Source organism: Ranitomeya imitator, chromosome 8 (assembly GCF_032444005.1).
Source record: "Ranitomeya imitator isolate aRanImi1 chromosome 8, aRanImi1.pri, whole genome shotgun sequence".
NCBI classification, from domain to species: Eukaryota; Metazoa; Chordata; class Amphibia; order Anura; family Dendrobatidae; genus Ranitomeya; species Ranitomeya imitator.
The window spans coordinates 171,193,058-171,217,996 of NC_091289.1; the positions used below are offsets into that span (position 1 = coordinate 171,193,058).

Below are 24,939 nucleotides of genomic sequence, written 5' to 3' on the forward strand. Positions count from 1 at the left end.
GCAACCGTCGCACGACGGTTGCGACGTGTGGCAATGCGTCGCTAATACAAGCCTATGGAGAAAAAACGCATCCTGCAGACAACTTTGCAGGATGCGTTTTTTCTGCAAAATGACGCATTGCGACGTGCGTCGTGCGACGCTAGTAGCCTAAGCCATCAAGTTCAGGGAAAGGTGCTGGCTCTGTGTCGAATCCGACATCAAAGGCAGGTACACGTCCAATGTCGTAAATCGATTGGGAAGGGGTTAAATTATTCCTATTTAAAAACTATTTCCGCTTGGCAGACCCAACCGACTAAGAGCCTGATTGATCATTTTGCACCTTTTTTCCTGTCTGGCTTCTGGTGTTTCTTTCCTATTTTAATTTGCACCTTTTTTTTTATTTGCTCCTTATCTTAATGTCAATTTCTTATAGTTGCCTGTGTTATTTTTTTTTTATTCATTTGTCATTGTCGCCATGGTTTGGTGTTTCCAGATGTTTTAAGCTAATTAATCAAATGTGATTTTTTTTTTTTTTTAAAGTCCCCATATGTTTCTGCAAATGTACTCCAGCCACCCATTCCTCCCCATCCTTCTGTGATTTTATGTACGACTGTCATTTTTTCTGCATTTTTTTGTGAAATTTTAGTGGAGCATGGGATTTTTTTGTGCTAAAAAGTCACGAAAAAGGTTAAAAACAAAAATAAAGAACTTTTTTTTGTTATTTTCCACCAAATTCAGGAACACAATATATGACAATATATGACAAAACAAACTCAATATATGACACAAGACAATTTAAAGAAAAGGACTTGGGGGGGGAAAAAATGCAAATGATGAATCGGACCCTAAATTATTACTTGTTGGGCAACTCCCTAAATATTTTCAGCAGTTGCATCTGGAACGCGGCGGTGTGTTACATTTCCCAATTTTTCAGATTTTGTCAGTGCCCGTGAGATTTCAGTGACATATATATCTTGGGATGCAAAGTGATATTCTCAATTTAGAGGAGTTGTCCCACTAAATACATTTATCTCATATTCACAGAATCAATGACAAATGTAGGCTCTCTGGGACCACCTTAATGCTTCCTTAATGAATGTAGTAATAAGTAGTATTGGGAATGTGTAACCAATTCTTCATTCTCGTTTATGGAACGGACTGAACCAATTTAGTCGTTAGGCCCATAGGAGTGAACTGAGCAGAGATCACACATGCACAACATCGTTCACAAAGGGACGTTATGATCCCTGTTGTTTTTTTTTAATAACTAATTTTTATTAAATTTTTATAAAAATTTTACAATCATTAATAAGACAAAACAATGATAATTTGGCTTGCAAATTAGATGATCAGAAAGAATGGAGTACAATTAGAATGAACTCTTGGAAGATGATTCCATCCACATCCACCTATAACAATTCTTATAAAACCACAATACTAAATAAGACGAGAAGGGAGGAAGAAACCTGTTCAAAAACCAATATGCTCCCAACTGTTGTTTTGGGCCCTAAAATAGTCTCAGGAGCCCAGACGGTCCCAAATCCGTCCAAACTCGCATTCAATAAGGTTGTCATGTGCTCCATCCTGTGGATATCGGCTATTCTATCCAAAACCTTCTGATAAGAGGGGGAGTATTCTGTCTCCAGTGAAGGGCAATCAAACATCTAGCTGCCATCAACAACATTCTGGTCGAATTCCTCCCCATCCCTCTACGAGAAACATTTAGTAGGTATTTAGCAGGGTCCAGCTCAACCACCACATATAGAACCTTTTGTATTAAGGTTTTCACTCTTTTCCAAAATCCAGCTAGACCAAAGCAAGACCAGAAAATGTGGAACTGAGAACCCGGTGGTGAGCAATAACGCAAGCAAATGTATGGAGCTGGTGGTTCAGCCTATGAAGGAGCTCTGGAGTGTGATACCAAAACATCAAAATTGTATATTAGTTTTCCTTATAAAGGGTGCAGCTAGAGGATTTGGCCGCCTTTTCCCACATATTCTGCCAGCATTGGGTAGGCAGCGTTTTTCCCAGGAGAGACTCCCATCTAATCATATATGGATGTTCCAACAATGAAGAGTTAATGAAAAGGACGGCACAAGAGGAATGCAGACTCTTTAGGACTTTGGACTCATAAATAACTGATCTGCAGTTGTCACGAATTAACAGGGTATACGGTGCTCTGCAATTTTAAGCGTATAGCTGGATGAACATCAAAACAAGTAAGTATGCGGCACTCACCCTTTTTTTTTTGCTGTGTATTCGTGCTCTTTATTGGATATAGCTTGTACAAGTTTATACATCCATATTAGGACATCAGGTTCACAGGAGGGTGCGGTAGTGGAGAGTGGACGACGGCCGTTTCGCACGGAATGTGCTTCAACGGGTCCAGGTGATTGATTACCAAACGCCATTTCCCTTTAAAGGGATTTAGACGTGCATGCAAATACATACATGAAAAAAACATTAAAAAACAAGTGAAAGTGACTTAATAACAAGTACAGGAAAGAAATATATCTTGGTAAAAGGTATCAACCACTGAGGACTCTCAATTCTAAATATTTTAATAACAAGTAATCATCTCTAAAATGCAGACTTACAACCTTTAATATTAATACGGACCCTTTTTTATTGCGTTGAAAGCGTTTATAAAAATACTGACATATCTAATCTGTCGTTTAGGCCAATTGGACCTTGTGCATTGGAATTTAGAATCCATCTGGCTTCTTTTTGTAATAATAACCTATTTTGATCGCCTCCTTGCGGAGGATATTTTACAATTTCTAAGCCAGCGAATTTTAGCAAGTTTGGATTAGAATTATGTACCTCTTTCATATGTTGGATTAGCCTCAGACAGCCTTTGCCTGTTGTTATTGAGTTATAGTGTTCTTTAAATCTCGTTACCAGCGGTCTAATTGTTTTGCCAATATAGAAATATAAGCAGGGACAAAAAAGAACATAAACTACAAATTTACTCTTACAGAAAATGAAATCCCCAACTTTATGTGTTATAGAGCCTAATTGGATGGGATTGTGTGTTATATGAAGGTGACAGAACCTGCAATTCCCGCACTTGTGATTTCCCTCTGGAATATTGCTTGTCAACCAGTTTTTTCTCGGTAATAAGATTTTATTGTGCACTAGCATATCTGACAAATTATGGGCTCGTTTATAAGCAAATTTGGGCATACTGGTGTGTATGTGTGCCAGATCTTTATCTGTCTGTAACACATGCCAGTTTTTCCGTATTGATGCGTGCACAATATTATCCATATTACTATGCTTAAAGCAGAAAGCGAACCTCTCTTCATTAGTATTCTCCTCTTGGGGAGATTTTCTTTTTCTTTTTAGAACATCTGCTTGTGAACACTTACTAATACGGTTTTCAGCTTCTTTTAAAACCTGCAGGGGATAGCCTTCATAAAGCGTGATTTTAACTCACCTATTTGTTCATTGAAAATTTGGTTATTATTCTTGATTTTTCGTAATCTAACCATTTGGCTAAATGGGAGTCCTCTCTTAGTATGCATCGGGTGTGCACTATCAAAATGCAACAAGTTGTTAGTTACCGTAGGTTTTTTGAAGACTTTAGTTGTTATCTCACCTTCTATAATTTCAATTTTCACATCTAAATATTCTAGACTGTCAGCTCCATAGCAAGATGAAAATCGCATGTTATCTGTGTTACATAAATTCAGGTATTCTACAAAGTTATCGAATTCCGCCTTATTTCCGTCCCAGATTATAAAAATATCGTCCACAAATCTAATAAAAAGATGAATGTGTTTGAGAAAGGGGTTATTTATGTTGGTAATATATGTATCTTCGAAGACTGCTAAGAAAAGATTTGCATAAGTACATGCAGTGGGCGTACCCATTGCGGTCCCTACTAATTGTTTGTACCGTTTATCCATAAATTTAAAGGAGTTATGGGAGAGTATAAATTCTAACCCCTCTATAATAAAAGAAATTATCTCCAAATCGAGATTTCTGTCTTGTAGAATTTTTTGAATAGCTTGTATGCCTTTCTCTTGAGGAATACGGGTATACAGATTCACTACGTCGATTGATGTTAGTGAGAACGTGCATTGCCAGTCTATCTTTTTTAAAGCTAACACCAGATCTCCAGAGTCTTTGATATACGATGGGATTGTTGGTAAAAGTGGTTTTAATAACCAATCTATATAATGGGACAGAGATTCTGTTACCAAATTGATCTCTATCTAACACAACAATATTTCCTCCTTTGTCTTATAAGAAGGGCAGACAAAGGAGGAAATATTGTTGTGTTAGATAGAGACTACTATATTAGAGAAGCCTTCACACAATTAAATGATCCTGTCACCTATTGTCCGCTACCAAACAATCCCACCCAGAAATATAAAACAAAATTAAGAACACTAAGAAAATTTGTAGATAAAGGAGTATTATCTAAAAAACGAGCAGAAAGCTTATTGCCAGAATTTCCTCAATACCCTTACTGGTATAGCATACCAATGAATAGTGCGTAAGTGCATAAAAGAACCGCCAGGTCGTCCTATAATTTCCGGGATCAATTCGGTAACAGAATCTCTGTCCCATTATATAGATTGGTTATTAAAACCACTTTTACCAACAATCCCATCGTATATCAAAGACTCTGGAGATCTGGTGTTAGCTTTAAAAAAGATAGACTGGCAATGCACGTTCTCACTAACATCAATCGACGTAGTGAATCTGTATACCCGTATTCCTCAAGAGAAAGGCATACAAGCTATTCAAAAAATTCTACAAGACAGAAATCTCGATTTGGAGATAATTTCTTTTATTATAGAGGGGTTAGAATTTATACTCTCCCATAACTCCTTTAAATTTATGGATAAACGGTACAAACAATTAGTAGGGACCGCAATGGGTACGCCCACTGCATGTACTTATGCAAATCTTTTCTTAGCAGTCTTCGAAGATACATATATTACCCACATAAATAACCCCTTTCTCAAACACATTCGTCTTTTTATTAGATTTGTGGACGATATTTTTATAATCTGGGACGGAAATAAGGCGGAATTCGATAACTTTGTAGAATACCTGAATTTATGTAACACAGATAACATGCGATTTTCATCTTGCTATGGAGCTGACAGTCTAGAATATTTAGATGTGAAAATTGAAATTATAGAAGGTGAGATAACAACTAAAGTCTTCAAAAAACCTACGGCAACTAACAACTTGTTGCATTTTGATAGTGCACACCCGATGCATACTAAGAGATGACTCCCATTTAGCCAAATGGTTAGATTACGAAAAATCAACAATAATAACCAAATTTTCAATGAACAAATAGGTGAGTTAAAATCACGCTTTATGAATAGAGGCTATCCCCTGCAGGTTTTAAAAGAAGCTGAAAACCGTATTAGTAATTGTTCACAAGCAGATGTTCTAAAAAGAAAAAGAAAATCTCCCCAAGAGGAGAATACTAATGAAGAGAGGTTCGCTTTCTGCTTTAAGCATAGTAATATGGATAATATTGTGCACGCATCAATACGGAAAAACTGGCATGTGTTACAGACAGATAAAGATCTGGCACACATACACACCAGTATGCCCAAATTTGCTTATAAACGAGCCCATAATTTGTCAGATATGCTAGTGCACAATAAAATCTTATTACCGAGAAAAAACTGGTTGACAAGCAATATTCCAGAGGGAAATCACAAGTGCTGGAATTGCAGGTTCTGTCACCTTCATATAACACACAATCCCATCCAATTAGGCTCTATAACACATAAAGTTCGGGATTTCATTTTCTGTAAGAGTAAATTTGTAGTTTATGTTCTTTTTTGTCCCTGCTTATATTTCTATATTGGCAAAACAATTAGACCGCTGGTAACGAGATTCAAAGAACACTATAACTCAATAACAACAGGCAAAGGCTGTCTGAGGCTAATCCAACATATGAAAGAGGTACATAATTCTAATCCAAACTTGCTAAAATTCGCTGGCTTAGAAATTGTAAAATATTCCCCGCAAAAAGGCGATCAAAACAGGTTATTATTACAAAAAGAAGCCAGATGGATTCTAAATTCCAATGCACAAGGTCCAATTGGCCTAAACGACAGATTAGATATGTCAGTATTTTTATAAACGCTTTCAACGCAATAAAAAAGGGTCCGTATTAATATTAAAGGTTGTAAGTCTGCATTTTAGAGATGATTACTTGTTATTAAGTCACTTTCACTTGTTTTTTAATGTTTTTTTCATGTATGTATTTGCATGCACGTCTAAAACCCTTTAAAGGGAAATGATGTTTGGTAATCACCTGGACCCGTTGAAGCACATTCCGTGCGAAACGGCCGTTGTCCACTCTCCACTACCGCACCCTCCTGTGAACCTGATGTCCTAATATGGATGTATAAACTTGTACAAGCTATATCCAATAAAGAGCTCAACCTACTGAACAGCCGCACAGCCAGCTCTTCCCTCTCCTAGTGTATCCTCACCCACCCCCTGCAGACTGTGAGCCCTCGCGGGCAGGGTCCTCCCTCCTTATGTACTCGTGTGCCTTGTTATCTGCTCATGTTTAATGTATTTGTCTATATTTGCCCCGTATTCACATGTAAAGCGCCATGGAATAAATGGCGCTATAAAAATGTATAATAATAATAATAATAATAAAAAAGAGCTCATATATGGATGTTTCAAGGGGGGGGGGAGGGTCAGTCCGAGGAGAACCCAAGGTCCTGTAAATATCTGATATTAACCCTTTAGTTGATGTGCCTTTCTTACAAAGCCTCTCCAATTCCGTTGGTTGAGAAACCGTCAATGAGCCATATAGTGAAGGCTCCAGGTGCTTAATCTGCATGAACTGGAAGAACTCTATTACAGCAAATTTAGATTTTATATAAACAAACGAGAACTTTCAATGTGTTTCCATCCACCAAATCCACAAATCGAAACAATTCTGCCAAAATCCACTGGTGGACCATTGTCGGTTCCAAACTGGTATCAGAGGCTGGTATATAAAAGATATCATTGGGGGAGAACAAACCGAAGCGCCTTGCACATGGGAGCCAAAGATCCCTCGTAAACTGCATAGGGCCCAACAAAGTAAATGGTATCTTAATAGACTTAGTCGACCATAAAAGGGAGTTCTGGTGGATTGGAGCCAACCATATCTTTTCTATTTCAGTCCAAATATTGGAACCGACAAGCCCCCTTGTGATCTATGACATGTGAGAACACTTTTGGATATTCTCTTTCGTTCCATATGAACTTCATTATAACAGCTTGTAGGCACCTAAGTTCCCGAAGGGTAACCTTAATGGGGAGAGTCTCAAAATAATAAAGTAGCTTAGGCAGGAGTGTCAACTGAAGCTATGCGGGCAATCAGTGAGAGTGAAAATGGCATCCACTTAGTCAAAAGCCTCCTCAACCCTCCAAAAAGAGATGGATAGTTACAATTATATAAATTGTTATAGGAAGAGGACAGATTAACCCCCCAGTATTTAATAACCTCATTTTTTTAATCTAAATTTAAAGTTTGTCTTAAATAGTCAAGGATATTAGGGGAAATGTTCAAGGGTAAGGCCTCTCTTTTAGAGGTATTTAATTTATTTCCTGACAGCTGTCCATACTCCTTCAAAGTGACAATGAGGTTGGGGAGTGTTATATGAAGTTTAGTGAGGGTCAGTAAAACATCATCAGCAAATAATGAAATCTTAAATACCTTATTTTTTTACTTCCACCGCTGAGATATTATATTACATAGTAACATACATAGTAACATAGTTAGTAAGGCCGAAACAAGACATTTGTCCATCCAGTTCAGCCTATATTCCATCATAATAAATACCCAGATCTACGTCCTTCTACAGAACCTAATAATTGTATGATACAATATTGTTCTGCTCCAGGAAGACATCCAGGCCTCTCTTGAACCCCTCGACTGAGTTCGCCATCACCACCTCCTCAGGCAAGCAATTCCAGATTCTCACTGCCCTAACAGTAAAGAATCCTCTTCTATGTTGGTGGAAAAACCTTCTCTCCTCCAGACGCAAAGAATGCCCCCTTGTGCCCGTCACCTTCCTTGGTATAAACAGATCCTCAGCGAGATATTTGTATTGTCCCCTTATATACTTATACATGGTTATTAGATCGCCCCTCAGTCGTCTTTTTTCTAGACTAAATAATCCTAATTTCGCTAATCTATCTGGGTATTGTAGTTCTCCCATCCCCTTTATTAATTTTGTTGCCCTCCTTTGTACTCTCTCTAGTTCCATTATATCCTTCCTGAGCACCGGTGCCCAAAACTGGACACAGTACTCCATGTGCGGTCTAACTAGGGATTTGTACAGAGGCAGTATAATGCTCTCATCATGTGTATCCAGACCTCTTTTAATGCACCCCATGATCCTGTTTGCCTTGGCAGCTGCTGCCTGGCACTGGCTGCTCCAGGTAAGTTTATCATTAACTAGGATCCCCAAGTCCTTCTCCCTGTCAGATTTACCCAGTGGTTTCCCGTTCAGTGTGTAATGGTGATATTGATTCCCTCTTCCCATGTGTATAACCTTACATTTATCATTGTTAAACCTCATCTGCCACCTTTCAGCCCAAGTTTCCAACTTATCCAGATCCATCTGTAGCAGAATACTATCTTCTCTTGTATTAACTGCTTTACATAGTTTTGTATCATCTGCAAATATCGATATTTTACTGTGTAAACCTTCTACCAGATCATTAATGAATATGTTGAAGAGAACAGGTCCCAATACTGACCCCTGCGGTACCCCACTGGTCACAGCGACCCAGTTAGAGACTATACCATTTATAACCACCCTCTGCTTTCTATCACTAAGCCAGTTACTAACCCATTTACACACATTTTCCCCCAGACCAAGCATTCTCATTTTGTGTACCAACCTCTTGTGCGGCACGGTATCAAACGCTTTGGAAAAATCGAGATATACCACGTCCAATGACTCACCGTGGTCCAGTCTATAGCTTACCTCTTCATAAAAACTGATTAGATTGGTTTGACAGGAGCGATTTCTCATAAACCCATGCTGATATGGAGTTAAACAGTTATTCTCATTGAGATAATCCAGAATAACATCCCTCAGAAACCCTTCAAATATTTTACCAACAATAGAGGTTAGACTTACTGGCCTATAATTTCCAGGTTCACTTTTAGAGCCCTTTTTGAATATTGGCACCACATTTGCTATGCGCCAGTCCTGCGGAACAGACCCTGTCGCTATAGAGTCACTAAAAATAAGAAATAATGGTTTATCTATTACATTACTTAGTTCTCTTAGTACTCGTGGGTGTATGCCATCCGGACCCGGAGATTTATCTATTTTAATCTTATTTAGCCGGTTTCGCACCTCTTCTTGGGTTAGATTGGTGACCCTTAATATAGGGTTTTCATTGTTTCTTGGGATTTCACCTAGCATTTCATTTTCCACCGTGAATACCGTGGAGAAGAAGGTGTTTAATATGTTAGCTTTTTCCTCGTCATCTACAACCATTCTTTCCTCACTATTTTTTAAGGGGCCTACATTTTCAGTTTTTATTCTTTTACTATTGATATAGTTGAAGAACAGTTTGGGATTAGTTTTACTCTCCTTAGCAATGTGCTTCTCTGTTTCCTTTTTGGCAGCTTTAATTAGTTTTTTAGATAAAGTATTTTTCTCCCTATAGTTTTTTAGAGCTTCAATGGTGCCATCCTGCTTTAGTAGTGCAAATGCTTTCTTTTTACTGTTAATTGCCTGTCTTACTTCTTTGTTTAGCCACATTGGGTTTTTCCTATTTCTAGTCCTTTTATTCCCACAAGGTATAAACCGCTTACACTGCCTATTTAGGATGTTCTTAAACATTTCCCATTTATTATCTGTATTCTCATTTCTGAGGATATTGTCCCAGTCTACCAGATTAAGGGCATCTCTAAGCTGTTCAAACTTTGCCTTCCTAAAGTTCAGTGTTTTTGTGACTCCCTGACAAGTCCCCCTAGTGAAAGACAGGTGAAACTGCACAATATTGTGGTCGCTATTTCCTAAATGCCCAACCACCTGCAGATTTGTTATTCTGTCAGGTCTATTAGATAGTATTAGGTCTAAAAGTGCTGCTCCTCTGGTTGGATTCTGCACCAATTGTGAAAGATAATTTTTCTTGGTTATTAGCAGAAACCTGTTGCCTTTATGGGTTTCACAGGTTTCTGTTTCCCAGTTAATATTGATGTATCGTTGCCGCTAGAGGCTCTATACACATTACGTATACATATGGGGAAAGAGGGCATCCCTGCCTTGTGCCATTCGAGATGAGAAAAGAGTTAGACACAAAAGGGCAATTTAATCGAGGCTGATGGGGATCTATACATTGCCCTTAAATGCTGTAAAAAAGCTCACAAGATACCAAATGTTTTCACTGTTTCAAACAAGAAAGACCAGTTACAGTAAGTCGGTCAAATGCCTTCTCTGCAACTAAACTTAAAATAAGCGTTTGTGTTTTTATTGCCCTTCTGGTGTCCCCTCACTGGCAAAAAGGGACAAAGCCTACCTGATCCTTACTAATAAGCCGGGGCAGCCACTGATTAAGGCTATTAGCCAACATACGGGGAGATATTTTCAAGTCCAAGTTTAGTAAGGGCTATCGGATGATAATTAGAGCAATCCAGAGGGTCTTTTCCCACCTTAGGAATAAATATCAAGTATAAATGTGACAAGGTATCTGGTATGGGAGAGCCTCCATGAATGAGTTAAACATTTTAGTTCCTCTGCAAAAGTTTTATAACAATGTGTGCAAACCTGTAAAGTGCTGCGGAATATGTTAGCGCTATATAAAAATAAAGATTATTATTATTATAATAAAGATATGTCAGCCCATCTGGGCCAGGAGACTTTCCCGAAGGCAAGTCTTTCAAGATTTGGCTATTTCCTCTTGAGTAACCGGAATATTAAGAGCGTTTATCGCTTCAGGGGCAAGGACTGGTAAATTTAAATTGGATAAATAATTTTTTCAAAAGGGAGTCTCTTCTATTCTCATCCATTTACTATAGAAATTATGAATTAAATTAGAAATCTCAGATGGATTGTAGTGTATAGAGCCATCTTCACTTCTTATTGCTTGGGGATTCGAGGACGAAGCCTTTTCCTTCGATCGCCTCGCCAATAGTGTATGCCCTTTATTGCCCCTTTCATAATAGTCTTTCTGTGTGTATAAAAGTAGTTTCTCTACCTTTCACACACATAGGTCTTTGAACTTACCTCTAACCTCTACCACCCTCCTCAAAACCCGCAGAGAAGGAAATGCAGTTTATGTTCTTCTCTTTTGAGTTGCAATGAAAGATTATTATATTCAAGTTTGGAATTTTTTTTCACTTTGGAACCCTCTTTAATACAGTGACCCCCTCATTACTGCCTTACGAGCCTCCCACAGCATTGAAGGAGAAGAAACCGAGCCCTCATTTAGGTGGAAAAAGTCAGACAGATGCTCAAGTAGAGTTTTCCTAACGTTGAGGTCCTCTCCATTCCAGAGATATGGCCTCCTCTTCCTTCTATGTAAATCTAGTCTTGCCAAGTGGGCAAGGTTCACAACTCTTCTGGGTGGCCATCTTTAGGACCACACCCTCTCGTCTTAAATTATTAGCTTTATATCCAGGGAAAAGAAAGTCATATCTCAAGTGTAAGAACAAAAGAAAAACAACGCTGGATTCTGGAGAATAGTGTCATTTACACCAGGTTAAAAACCAACAAGTCTGCAGTCCCTCTGTGTGACTGACCACAAGTGGTGACATAGTGAGTAAAGGCTTTATTACGGTATATTATCTGGGTTGAACATTTAGTTTAAGAAGGGGTTGTCCTAGTAGTGGACAACCCCTTTAAGTCCTCGAAGGAAACTGTAATGTAAAGCTTCCTTGCGGCTCACTACAACCTGCTATTGAGAAATCCAGAGCACATAGGAACATTAATTAAAGTGAAAAGAGATTATAAAATGCAAATTAGCTGGCTACAAAACAAACAAAGAGGTCGAGTAAATTCCTTCCTTCCCGTCCCATTGATCTTATCTGTGTTTGGATGAGTACTGACATGCACATAAATAAGAGTGTATATAATAAACTACTGAAGCAATACTTTGCATACTGGAATTATACAACTAAAAAAACTGAATTATTTAATATTCTGCTCATTCCAAGCAGTAAATGGCAAAATCTAGGTTAACCCTTCCCGCCACGGCCCTTTTTCGTTTTTGCATATTCGTTTTTCGCTCCCCTCCTTCCCAGAGCCATAACTTTTTTATTTTTCTGTCAATAAGGTCATGTGAGGGCTTATTTTTTGCGGGATAAGTTGTACTTCTGAACGACACCATTGGTTTTACCATGTCTTGTACTAGAAAACGGGAAAAAAATTCCAAGTGCGGTGAAATTGCAAAAAAGTGCAATCCCACACTTGTTTTTTGTTTGGCTTTTTTGCTAGGTTCACCAAATGCTAAAACTGACCTGTTATTATGATTCTCCAGGTCAAGACACCTAACATGTCTAGGTTATTTTTTATCTAAGTGGTGAAAAAAAAGTCAAAACTTTGCTTTAAAAAACCGCCATTTTCCGATACCCATAACGTCTCCATTTTTCGTGATCTGGGGTCAGGTGAGGGCTTATGTTTTGCGTGCCAAGCTGACATTTTTAATGATACCACTTTTGTGCAGATACATTCTTTTGATCGCCCGTTATTGCATTTTAATGGAATGTCGCGGCGACCAAAAAAACGTAATTCTGGCGTTTCAAATTTTTTTCTCGCTATGCTGATTAGCGATCAGGTTAATGCTTTTTTTTTATTCATAGATCGGGTGATTCTGAACGCAGCGATACCAAATATGTGTAGGTTTGATTTTTTTTATTGTTTTATTTTGGATGGGGCGAAAGGGGGGTGATTTAAACTTTTATATTTTTTTTATTTTTTTCATATTTTTAAAAACATTTTTTTTTACTTTTGCCATGCTTCAATAGCCTCTGTGGAAGGCTAAAAGCTGGCATAGCCTGATCGGCTCTGCTACATAGCAGCGATCATCAGATCGCTGCTATGTAGCTGAATTGCAGGCTTGCTATGAGCGCCGACCAAAAAAACACACACAAAATTTCAGCTCACCCTTCTTGAATGGTCTCCATAAGACATAATCAATCCGAGCACGGAAAGGGCTTCTGCCAAAGCTCTCCACTTGCTGTGGACTAAGAACACCTAGTGTTCGAAACGCATTCAGCGGTATCATGGTCGTCCTTCCGTTTTTTGGATATTGTTGATTTTTGACATGCAGTGTTTCCTCTCTTTTTAAAAAATAACTTGGAATAAAATTTTGATTTTATATATTTTTATGAGCGCCGACCACAGGGTTCACAGCAAGCCGGCATCAGTAACTATAGAGGTCTCAAGGACCTCTATGGTTACCATCCTGACGCATCGCCGACCCCCGATCATGGGACGGGGGTCGGCGATGCGCTCATTTCCTGCCGCGCGGCTGGAAGCGGTAGTTAAATGCTGCTGTCAGCGTTTGACAGCGGCATTTAACAGGTTAATAGCGGCGGGTGAATCTCGATTTCACCCGCCGCTATTGCGCGCACATGTCAGCTGTACAAAACAGCTGACATGTCGCGACTTTGATTTGGGCTCAGCGCTGGAGCCCACATCAAAGGGGGAGACACGACATGCGCAGTACTAGTACGGCGGAGGTCGGGAAGGGGTTAAACATTAAGGTTCAAGGAGACCCCCTAAAAAGTAGCAACATCATGGAAGAGTTGTGGAGTCTCCTGGATGCCGCACAGACCTCCAACAACGTTTTCCTTGCCGTGAGGCTCAGATCCTACATGATCACACTCATCGCTGTGGACCATATTCATATTCAGGAGTGAAATAAGGGCATGAAAAGTGCGTGGTCTGTGAAAAAAGTGGCCTACCCTTTATACATCCACATTAGGCTGGTTTCACATTTGCGTTTTTTTTTTGTGTTTTTGCGGAAAAAAACGCAAAAAAAGCATGCGTTTTTCCCCCCTATATTTAACATTAAAAACGCATGCGTTTTTTTTGTATGCGTTTTGATGCGTTTTTGCAACGCATGCGTTTTTTTCTGCATGTGTTGTGTTGCAGAAATGAAACATGTAGTATTTTTAGCGGCTTTTTTGCCGCCAAAAAACGCATGCGTTTTTTTGCGGTAAAAAATGCATTGCTGTCTATGTAAACGCATGCGTTTTTAACCACATGTGTTTGCATGCGTTAAAAACGCATGCATTTTAAAAAAAAACAACAAAAAAAACACTAATAAACCACCCCACACCATAAAATTGATAAAGGGATCCTACCCCTAACCCTACCCCTACCACTAACCCTACCCCTACCCCTAATCCCTTTAAGGGTAGGGTTAGGGTTACGATCCCTTTAGGGGTAGGGTTAGGGTTAGGATCCCTTTAGGGTTAGGGTTAGGATTACTTTATTTTGATGATTGGCAGCTGTCACACATTTATCTGCATGCGTTTAAAAAACGCAAACGCATGAAAAAAACGCATGTAAACGCGTTAAAACGCCGAGTTTTTTTCACCACATGCAAAAACGCATGCGTCAAAAAAACGTGGCGTTTGCACGCGTTTACATGCGTTTTTTCACCATGCGTTTTTTTTTTAAACGCATGCGTTTTAAAACGCAAGTGTGAAACCAGCCTTAGTGGTGACATATTAGCTGAAGACGTTCATCATAGCGTCTTGTCTTCTCTTCTGGTATTCGATTCTTTATCAATATGGTCATGATTGGTAGCAGTATAAAGTGGCCCTAAAAGAAATAAGGCCGTTCGGGTAGCTAACGTGGTTGTAATTAAGAAGACAGAGATGGTGAAGAACCGAAGCAGATGGAATACATTGATATAACAGGGTTCATCTGTTGTCTAAATGGAACTTAAAGCTCCTTGTCAAAGGGACTATTCCGCTTCGGAGTGTATACAATCTGTAATTGATGCGTTTTCCATGTGAATTCTGTTTCTTTGATCCTGGAAAGCAAGATACAGAAGTGAACAGAGCCAAATTCAGAATTTACACTGTGCCTTGGTCGCTGTCCATGACTCTGTAGGGGGCTTCTGTCCCAATACCCCCAAAAAAAGGTGTGACCCAAATGGAGCCACTGACTTTAATAAGTCTAAAGGAGTCCATCTTTATAGCCTTTACTGTTATATCTAAGTAGACAGACGCTGATGGAAAAGAGGTAAAACGGAGTTCAAAGTTCTGAACAATGGCTCCAGCTGGGACTCGTCTTAATCTTGTTTTTCGGATATTTACATAAGAGCCCCTGACACAATAATTAATAAAGGCCAAGACATGGTTTGATCCTTCTCTTACTCTGTCTTTTGTAAGAAATATACCAGATTGGTAGTATCGCGATAGGCGGGCTGCACTTGCAGGAATGAAGAGATCTTGATAATAGAAATAAGGTTTTTATTACACCAACACATTTTGGTGCATTTCTCAAGGTAAAGGACATTATAAGGTTTCTTACTTTGAGAAAGGCTCTGGCCCGGCGCTGAAACACATTGATGTTAAAGGAACTTTATTTCTACAACCAAAACTTCTGCAATCCCGCAAGAGCAGTCTGCCTATTGTGATACCCTCAATCTGATAAATTGCTATCTGGAAGATTATCCTCCAGCCAGGAAATGTAAGGATCTTTTAGGTGTTCTCCTTTGTTGCCTATGGTATTGCCCTATTTTGTGCGCTTTTGTCCCATCCAGATTTCTTCTGTAAGGAATGGGCACCATACATGTGATGGTTGTACAAATGGAAACAACACTCTACCACTTCAATGTACAGTAACCCCTTTAGGGTCCTGAATGGTGGGTAGGTTCTACGTTCATATTAAATTAATCTCATGAGTATCTGGAATCTGCAACTATCTTGGCTCAATGCGAGCCTTTACCTTGAGTTTGACTCATGACAGTTAGGCTGTGTGCCCACGTTGCATTTTTTATGCATTTCTGCCGCAGCGGAAATGCATAATAATGCTTAAAAACCGCATTCCCATGCAATCCTATGGGACAGTTGCTGTGCCCATGCTGCGGATATTCAAGCTGCGGAATCGCTTAGCGGTAAAATCCGCAGTATGTTTATTATTTTTGCGGAATCGCGGTGATTCCGCATCCTTAGGATTGCATTGAAACACTCACTTTACGCATGTGGCTATGCCCACCATGCGTAAAGTGAGCACTTCATGTGCGGAGGGTACCCGGGTCTGGAGGAGAGGAGACTCTCCTCCAGGCCCTTGGAAACCATATTTCTGAAGAAAAAAAAATAATTAAAATAGGACTATCAGCTGTGTATCCACCAGACTTCTGCACAACACAACTGATGGTCCCAACCCCATTTATAAGGCAAGAAATCCCACTTATTAAACCTGACAGGGCACACCTGTGAAGTGAAAAACATTTCCGGTGACTACCTCTTGAAGCTTATCAAGAGAATGCCAAGAGTGTGCAAAGCAGTCATCAAAGCAAAAGGTGGCTATTTTGAAGAACCTAGAATATAAGACATAATTTCAGTTTCACACTTTTTTGTTAGGTATAAAATTCCACATGTGTTAATTCATAGTTTTGATGCTTTCACTGTGAATGTACAATTTTCATAGTCATGAAAATACAGAAAAATCTTTAAATGAGAAGGTGTGTCCAAACTTTTGGTCTGTACTGTACTTACCTTCTGACGGCCCCCGGAGTCCTCCTGCCTCTCAGCGGTGCATGTGGCGGCTTCCGTTCCCAGGGATGTATTGCGTGAATCTCCTGAGATGACGTCGCAGTCACACGACCATGACGTCACAAAGGTCTGCGCAAAGCATCCCTGGGAACGGAACGTACCGGGAGCGCCGCTGAGGAGATCGGGGCCGTCGAAAGGCGAGAATAACCATATTTTTTTATTTTTTTATTATTTCTAACATAGGCAGCATCAATAGTAAAAAGTTGGTCACACTTGTCAAGCACTATGCTTGACAAGTGTGACCAACCTGTCAATCACTTTTCCAAGCGATGCTTCAAATAGCTTGGAAAACGCAAGCCTTTTGCAAGCTAAAAACGCTTGCAAAACGCATGCGAATTCCGCATGCGTTTTACCCACGGCATGGAGTTGTGGAAATGCTGCGGACATTTGGGATAGCTGACGCACCACTGCAATATGCAGATATATAGAGGGGGTGCTTCCCCTGACGAAGCTGTCCTAGAACAGCGACACGCGTTGGGCTTCTCCTCCGGTCGCATTTGCCCTGTGACTATTCAGCCTCACAGCCTCCTGCAGCAGGATTTATCCTATGGTGCTTTCTCCAGCACTACCTTCACCTTTTGACCACTCCTAGGATCAGACTATGCAGGGTGTTTCAGGGTATATATTTGGACATCCTCCCCTGTCCCTTTCTCTGGATATCTAGGGCAGTTTATTTTATCTGCTCCTCTGGGTCCATAGGGGTTTTTTGCTGGAAGCTGCATATTGTGGTGGGGTGTTGCATGCTATTTGCATGCTGTGTGGCTTGTATTATACTTGACTGTGTGCATAATTGTTGTTATATGGTTGTATACAGCGTGTTCATTCCAAATTTTGACTATATATAGTTACATTAATAATATTAAGTGCAGAGGGCAGGGACACGTCTGTAAGATTTCATACGTTTATATATCTATGTATATTTTGGCATACAGTGTTCACAGGGGCATCTGCACGGAGGTTATGTGTGATTTTAGATGTTTTTAATTATGTTCCCAATAAAGCTTATATTATTTTTATCATAACTTTGGTGGTGTGCAGATATTTTGATGGCTCTTGTTTCTTGTGCTTTTGTCAATGCTGCGGACATTTCCGCAGCATTTCTGCAACGTGGGCACATAGCCTTAAGGGCATGTGTCCCCAAAAATTGCATCCTCCACTATCAAGTTGATGAAACATGGCCACAGTTTTTTTTACATAATAAGCTTAATTGTCTTTTTCAGTAATTGAACGTTCTCATAATTTGCCTGTGGATGTGGTGTATCCATTCCTAAATAATCAGGTATGTCATTGAGGCACCTCTGTGATGCCTTGGCGAGACGTAGTATGGGTGACAGGTATACTTTTGTCTACTGATATATTGTATATCACAATAATACTTCTATTTTCTTTATACCCCCATCACTTTTTCATATAGCGCGTTTGGTAAAAGGAAACACCTAGCTTTTGCTGGCTGCCAACAAATATTTCCCCGAGGGGACAATCTCCATGAAGCAGGTTTGGCCACTTAAAAGAAAAAAAAATACTTTGTACAAGCTTTAAATTTCACAGTTCCTTGTTGGGTCCACTCATATTGGAGATGTCTGCTCAGCTGTTAAAATGTGCGGTGCGGTGTGTGCAGAAGACTCTGGTGTTCTGCTATGTTTGTCTATACGTTGTTGTGGGTAAGACCCGCATGTTCCTGGCTCCGAAAACTATGGAAAGTATCCTGAAATCTCGCTTTGAGATGACTGGAGCCAACGTCTCAAAATTCCAGTATGAAGATTATGGACCGACGTTCTTCAGTTTTAAATTCTTGTGGTCGCTTCTCCAAATTATGTGGCTTCGCTTGGAAGATGAAGCGTTTTTGGGCCAAGTTGCCCCGAATACACCAGTGGTGGACATGAATGGAGAACTACATCATATTTGGGATTATTTCCGAGGTAAGAACACGACGCTGATATCTTCTTTCTTTAAAGACTGATGATAAATAGATGCCCCATAATGTAGTAAATATAGTTAAGGTAACACATGCTATAAAGGTAATGAAACTAAAGATAATGACTTTTAAGAAAATATAATAAAAAGTTAAAATTCACTATTGTATTAGGTACGTTGGATGGATTTTAATTTTTTCACGTGTCAAAGTAGCTCATAGGGTCAATTGCAAAATGTAATATTTAGTGTACTCCACTGAAAAAGTAAAAATTATTTCCATGGGTTTTTTTCAGTCCCATTTTTGGGGTTTTGTGTCCAATTTGCCACTTTCTCTGTTTTTTTTTGTGTTGTTCCAATGCACACAAAGGAAATAAATGTCTCTAACAAAACGTGTAATTTCAATAATTTTCTGGGAGAAATTCTTCATTTTCTGGAACAATTTCAATGGTGCCAACACCTTCAGCCATGACTGTATATGGCACTATACTAATATCATTCACTTATAATTTATATTTCCCCAAAGTTTGTCTGATTTAGAAAAACTATTTTGAAATTCCGCTAGAGAATTCTGATTCATAAATAATGTTTTTTTCTTTGGAACCCTCATCTACTGGGGGGAATGGAGAGTTGACATGTCTGTATGTTACATGGACAACCGCTGATTATTTTTCCTTTATGTGGCTCTGTGTGGGAATTGAACACTAAGACCCCGATTCATCAATTACAGTTTTTTTTAAGTCACTTTTCTTTTTCGTCTTGTGGCATCAGTTGCTGTTTTGGTGCCAAATACATCAAAATGGCGCAAGCGATTCATGAATTTGGCGCAAAGTAACAAAAAAAGGGCTTTATTCTTGTCTTGAACTGTTTGAGTCCAAATTTTCAAAAAATGCACAAAAATGCTGGCGTACTCAAAAATACACCGGGGGGGGGGGGGGGGGGTTATTTTTGCCATATTTTGTGAGTTTTTAAAAAGTCGCAGTTGATGAATCAGCCTATAACAACTGGAATTGCTAAACTTCGCTCACAAGGTGGAAAACCACAGGATAAAAAAGGCCAAGCACATAGAAAATAGACTTAAAGAAAGGAGCAAAGGGAGTAATGAAGTGGGTCCAAACAAAAAAAAAAAAACACACAAAACAGGCGCAAACAAAATGATGAATTGGGGCCTAAGGCCTCATTTATCAAAATCGTCTTAAAGAAAATCTGTCTTTGTAGCCCATAGCAACCAATCAGAGTTAAGCTTTCATTTTGTAAACTGTTCTGGTAACATGAAGCTGTGCTGTGATTGGTTGCTATGAGTAACAGACAATTTTTCATTAAACGGGTTTGATACGTGCCGAGTTCTTCCATACTGATCACTGTGGGTGAAGATTGCTGCATTGAGACCTCCTATAATCAGTTATGATCGGGGACATTTTAACAAAAAAAGATGATAACCCCTGTAAAGCCTTGACATTTTTCTTTATATTTCAGAGCTGGAGATGCTCTTTATGAGAATGTCATTATAATCGCCATGTGCTTGATATACAGGTGCATCTCACAAAATTAGAATATCATCAAAAAGTTAATTTATTTCAGTTCTTCAATACAAAAAGTGAAACTCATATATTATATAGAGTCATTACAAACAGAGTGATCTATTTCAATTGTTTATTTCTGTTAATGTTGATGATTATGGCTTAGAGCCAATGAAAACCCCAAAGTCATTGTCTCAGTAAATTAGAATACTTTATAACACCAGCTTTAAAAAATTATTTTAAAATCCGAAATGTTGTCCTACTGAAATGTATGTTCAGTAAATCCACTCAATACTTGGTCGGGGCTCCTTTGGCATCAATTACTACATCAATGCGGCGTGGCATGGAGGCGATCAGCCTGTAGCACTGCTGAGGTGTTATGGAAGCCCAGGTTGCTTTGATAGCAGCCTTCAGCTCGTCTGCATTGTAGGGTCTGGTGTCTCTCAATACCCCATAGATTCTCTATTGGGTTAAGGTCAGGCGAGTTTGCTGCCAATCAAGCACAGTGTTACTGTTGTTTGTAAACCAGGTATTGGTACTTTTGGCAGTGTGGATAGGTGCCAAGTCCTGCTGGAGAAATAAATTTCCATCTCCAAAAAGCTTGTCGGCAGAGGAAAGCATGAAGTGCTCTAACATTTCCTGGTAGACGGCTGCGCTGACTTTGGTCTTGATAAAACACAGTGGACCTACACCAGCAGATGACATGGCTCCCCAAACCATCACTGATTGTGGAAACTTCATACGAGACCTTAAGCAGCTTGGATTGTGGTCTCTCCACTCTTCCTCCGGACTTTGAGACTTTGAGTTCCAAGGTCTAGAGTGAAGTTTCCACAATCAATGATGGTTTCGGGAGCCATGTCATCTGCTGGTGTAGGTCCACTGTGTTTTATCAAGACCAAAGTCAGTGCAGCCTTCTACCAGGACATTATAGAGCACTTAATGTTTCCCTCTGTCGACAAGCTTTTTGGAGGTGGAAATTTCATTCTCCAGCAGGACTTGGCACCTTTCCACACTGCCAAAAGTACCAATTCCGGGTTTAAAAACAACAGTATCACTGTGCTTGATTGGCCAGCAAACTCATTTAACCGTAACCCCATAGAGAATTTATGGGGTATTGTAAAGAGGAAGATGAGACACCAGACCCAACAATGCAGAAGAACTGAAAGCTGCTATTAAAGTAACCTGGGCTTCCATAACATCTCAGCAGTGCCACAGGCTGATCGCCTCCATGCCACGCCGCATTGATGCAGTAATTGATGCAAAAGGAGCCCCGACCAAGTATTGAGTGCATTTACTGAACATACATTTCAGTAGGCCAACATTTCGGATTTTAAAATAATTTTTCAAGCTGGTGTTATAAAGTATTCTAATTTACTGAGATAATGACTTTTAGGTTTTCATTGGCTGTAAGTCATAATCATCAACATTAACAGAAATAAACACTTGAAATACATCTCTCTCTAATATACGAGTTTCACTTTTTTGCATTGAAGAGCTGAAATAAACATTTTGATGATATTCTAATTTTGTGAGATGCACCTGTATGTTATGTAATGTTATAAGCTACAAGTTTTAGTAATTATTGCCTGCAGCAAAAAAAAAGCTCAACACCCTGAGATATGTAGAAACTAGTTAGAGGGGTTCAACTAAAATTTCCCTTCAAAGAAATTCGATCCTGTTAAAGATTTCACACTGCCACCAACCCCATTGATCCTCACCATAAAGAAGATCCATTGCCCATTCTGCTCCATCACAGTGTTTACCCCAATGGACAAAGTGACTTTATTCTCTTAGTTCTTGTGGTCAACAGCGTTCCTAATGCTGGAGTCATTTTTAACATCATCTTTCACATACTGTAATTTCTATGTAATTTAAAGCTCGTTTTCCTAATAATAAAGTAATCTTATATAAAGACATAGATAGATACAGTATATAGATAACCATCAGATATTTTAAAAGCACTGTGGAGCTTATCTGGCAGCTTTTTAGGAAGAAATGTAAAAAAAATAATGTGAGGTCCCACTATTTTTAATAACCAGCTAAGGGGAAACAGACAGCTGTGAGCTGAACTTATTAGTCTGGGAAGGGGCCAGTATCCATGGAGCTTCCCAGCCTATTAATATCAGCCCACAGCTGTCTATTTAGCCTTTGCTGGTTATTACAAATAGGGCGGCCCCACATTTTTAGGGCACTCCCTGCAGCCAATCATTGAGCTCAGTGGCTCTGCCTGAGAGTATACAGCAGAAGCAACTGAACTCACTGATGGCCGCAGTACTGTTGATATGATTTCAGCACTGAAGACAATAGCAGACACTTCTTTAAGTCTCTAAAAAAGGCAGACAAGATGTAATTGATGCAATCTAGTTTTAATTAGCAGTCATATTAGTATTTTTCTAAAAACTACATAAAGCCTCCTAACAAATAACAAATATACTTGAATTTATTTTTGCATAAGAAAAATTACTAAACAAATAGAATGAGAGCGTTCAAGAGCTATAATATGTGAAAATATGTTTCTTATGTAATTTTATATATTTTTTTTCTCAGGTCAGCGTCCTTTGGTCCTCACATTTGGCAGCTGCACATGACCGCCGTTCTTTTTCAGGCTTAGCGAGTACAATAAGCTTGTCCAGGATTTCTCCTCGGTGGCAGATTTTTTGATTATCTACATTGATGAAGCACATGCAGAAGGTATGAGAATATTGGATTGTTTGTATGAATTGCCAAGGACCATTTTTGGGGAGACTGGCTTTACGTAAAAGATAAGCACACCTTCACCTTCAGGGTCATCTTTTCCTTAACGCATGTGTTTTGGGCTAAAAATCATTTTAGCAATTGGATTGTGTTAAAAATTTTGCAACGTTTGACTTTTACAGGCTGTTAGTTTCCCTGCGCATTGCTGGCTGCAGAGTGAGTTAACTCTGAGAATCCATATAATAAAACACAGTGTGAACATACCCTTATAGAAAACCTCCATGAGAAAAAGTGAACAAAAAACCTCCTGTAACTAAGTAAATAAAAAAAAACAAAAAGTGCATTTAAATAACACCGAGCTTTTAATAATACTGTTTTTGATAAAAAAATAGCATAAAATCTATCCCACCACGACAAGGTAACTCTGATTGGAACAGTCCTACACTGTATAATATTAAAACCTTACCATGTGTCAATGTTGACCTCAGTGTGACTAAGGGCAGACAAAAAGGACCGGGCCCAACCGGTGAAACACCAGTCTGGGAAAGCCTTATATACAATCTTTAGGATCAGAAAAAAGAAGGCCACACCCTGGCTTGCACAGAATGCAATTATACAAAGAAAAAACACAAAAATTGAGCTTCACTTGAGTTGGTACACTTGCAGCTCATAAGCGCATGTTCACATTGGCCATGAAACATATAAAACCTGCAAGAGACAAAGTGAGCAAAAAAAACCCTGCTGTAACTAAGTAAATAAAAAGCAAAAAGTGCATTTAAATAACAGAGTTTTTAGTAATACTGTTTTTGATCAAAAATAGCATAAAAGCCTCCCACCACGTCAAGGTAACTCTGATTGGGACGGTCATACACCCTTATAGAAATTGGAGATTTTCTTTATTTTTTTGTTCTGCTACTTATTTTCACACACAAAGAAGCAACAGACCCAGTAAAGTGGAGGAGATTTATGTAAATCTAATGCACACTGTGCTGTTTTTTTTTTACACTGCATTAATTGACCTGTGATTTTGAAATTCACAGTATGTTAATTTTTCTTGTATGTTTTTGGGGGTTTTTTTTTCGGATTTTCCCCTAAAGGTACTGTCACACTAGACGATATCGCTAGCGATCCGTGACGTTGCAGCGTCCTCGCTAGCGATATCGTCCAGTGTGACAGGCAGCAGCGATCAGGCCCCTGCTGGGAGATCGCTGGTCGGGGAAGAAAGTCCAGAACTTTATTTGGTCACTGGACTCCCCGTAGACATCGCTGAATCGGCGTGTGTGACACCGATTCAGCGATGTCTTTGCTGGTAACCAGGGTAAACATCGGGTAACTAAGCGCAGGGCCGCGCTTAGTAACCCGATGTTTACCCTGGTTACCATCCTAAAAGTAAAAAAACAAACACTACATACTTACCTACAGCCGTCTGTCCTCCAGCGCTGTGCTCTGCTCTCCTCCTGCACTGGCTGTGAGCGTCGGTCAGCCGGAAAGCAGAGCGGTGACGTCACCGCTCTGCTTTCTGGCTGCCCGGCGCTCACAGCCAGACCAGAGAAGCAGAGCGCCGAGGACAGTCAGCAGAAGGTAAGTATGTAGCGTTTGTTTTTTTACTTTTTAGGATGGTAACCAGGGTAAACATCGGGTTACTAAGCGCGGCCCTGCGCTTAGTTACCCGATGTTTACCCTGGTTACCGGGGACCTCGGGATCGTTGGTCGCTGGAGAGCGGTCTGTGTGACAGCTCTCCAGCGACCAAACAGCGACGCTGCAGCGATCCGGATCATTGTCGGTATCGCTGCAGCGTCGCTATGTGTGACGGTACCTTTAGACTTGTTAGGGTGGTCTGCAAGTCAGACCCTCAGGGATATTGGATGGTTGCCAAATGTGTGAGTTTCTCCAGAGAAATGACGGACAAAGATCAGATGTGGTATCTGTATCAGCCGTGTTTATTCAAGGAAGGACATTCAGTTATATACACTTTTTAGTAGGCGTATACATTATGTTCGTGCGCAAATCAACTGTTTATTACATATGAGATCATTCTTAATTCATCAGGTGATCTTTACCAAAAGGTAACTTGGGTTTGAGAC

The 24,939-nt window shown here is 39.6% G+C and overlaps 1 protein-coding gene across 2 annotated transcripts in view; it reads left to right on the plus strand.

Moving 5' to 3' along the window:
• The first annotated feature begins 2,107 nt into the window (after positions 1-2,107).
• DIO1 (iodothyronine deiodinase 1) overlaps positions 2,108-24,939 on the plus strand; it is a 28,832-nt gene continuing 6,000 nt past the window's right edge. The window contains exons 1-4 of one of the 2 annotated variants that reach the window (XM_069737844.1): positions 2,108-2,198; positions 17,950-18,008; positions 18,144-18,648; positions 22,708-22,851. In XM_069737844.1, coding sequence (XP_069593945.1) covers positions 18,306-18,648; positions 22,708-22,851 — 487 coding nt within the window. In that variant the 5' untranslated portion in view covers positions 2,108-2,198; positions 17,950-18,008; positions 18,144-18,305. Of the gene's footprint in view, positions 2,199-15,794; positions 15,817-17,949; positions 18,009-18,143; positions 18,649-22,707; positions 22,852-24,939 lie in introns of those variants that run through there. The other variant, XM_069737845.1, reaches the window with a different exon arrangement.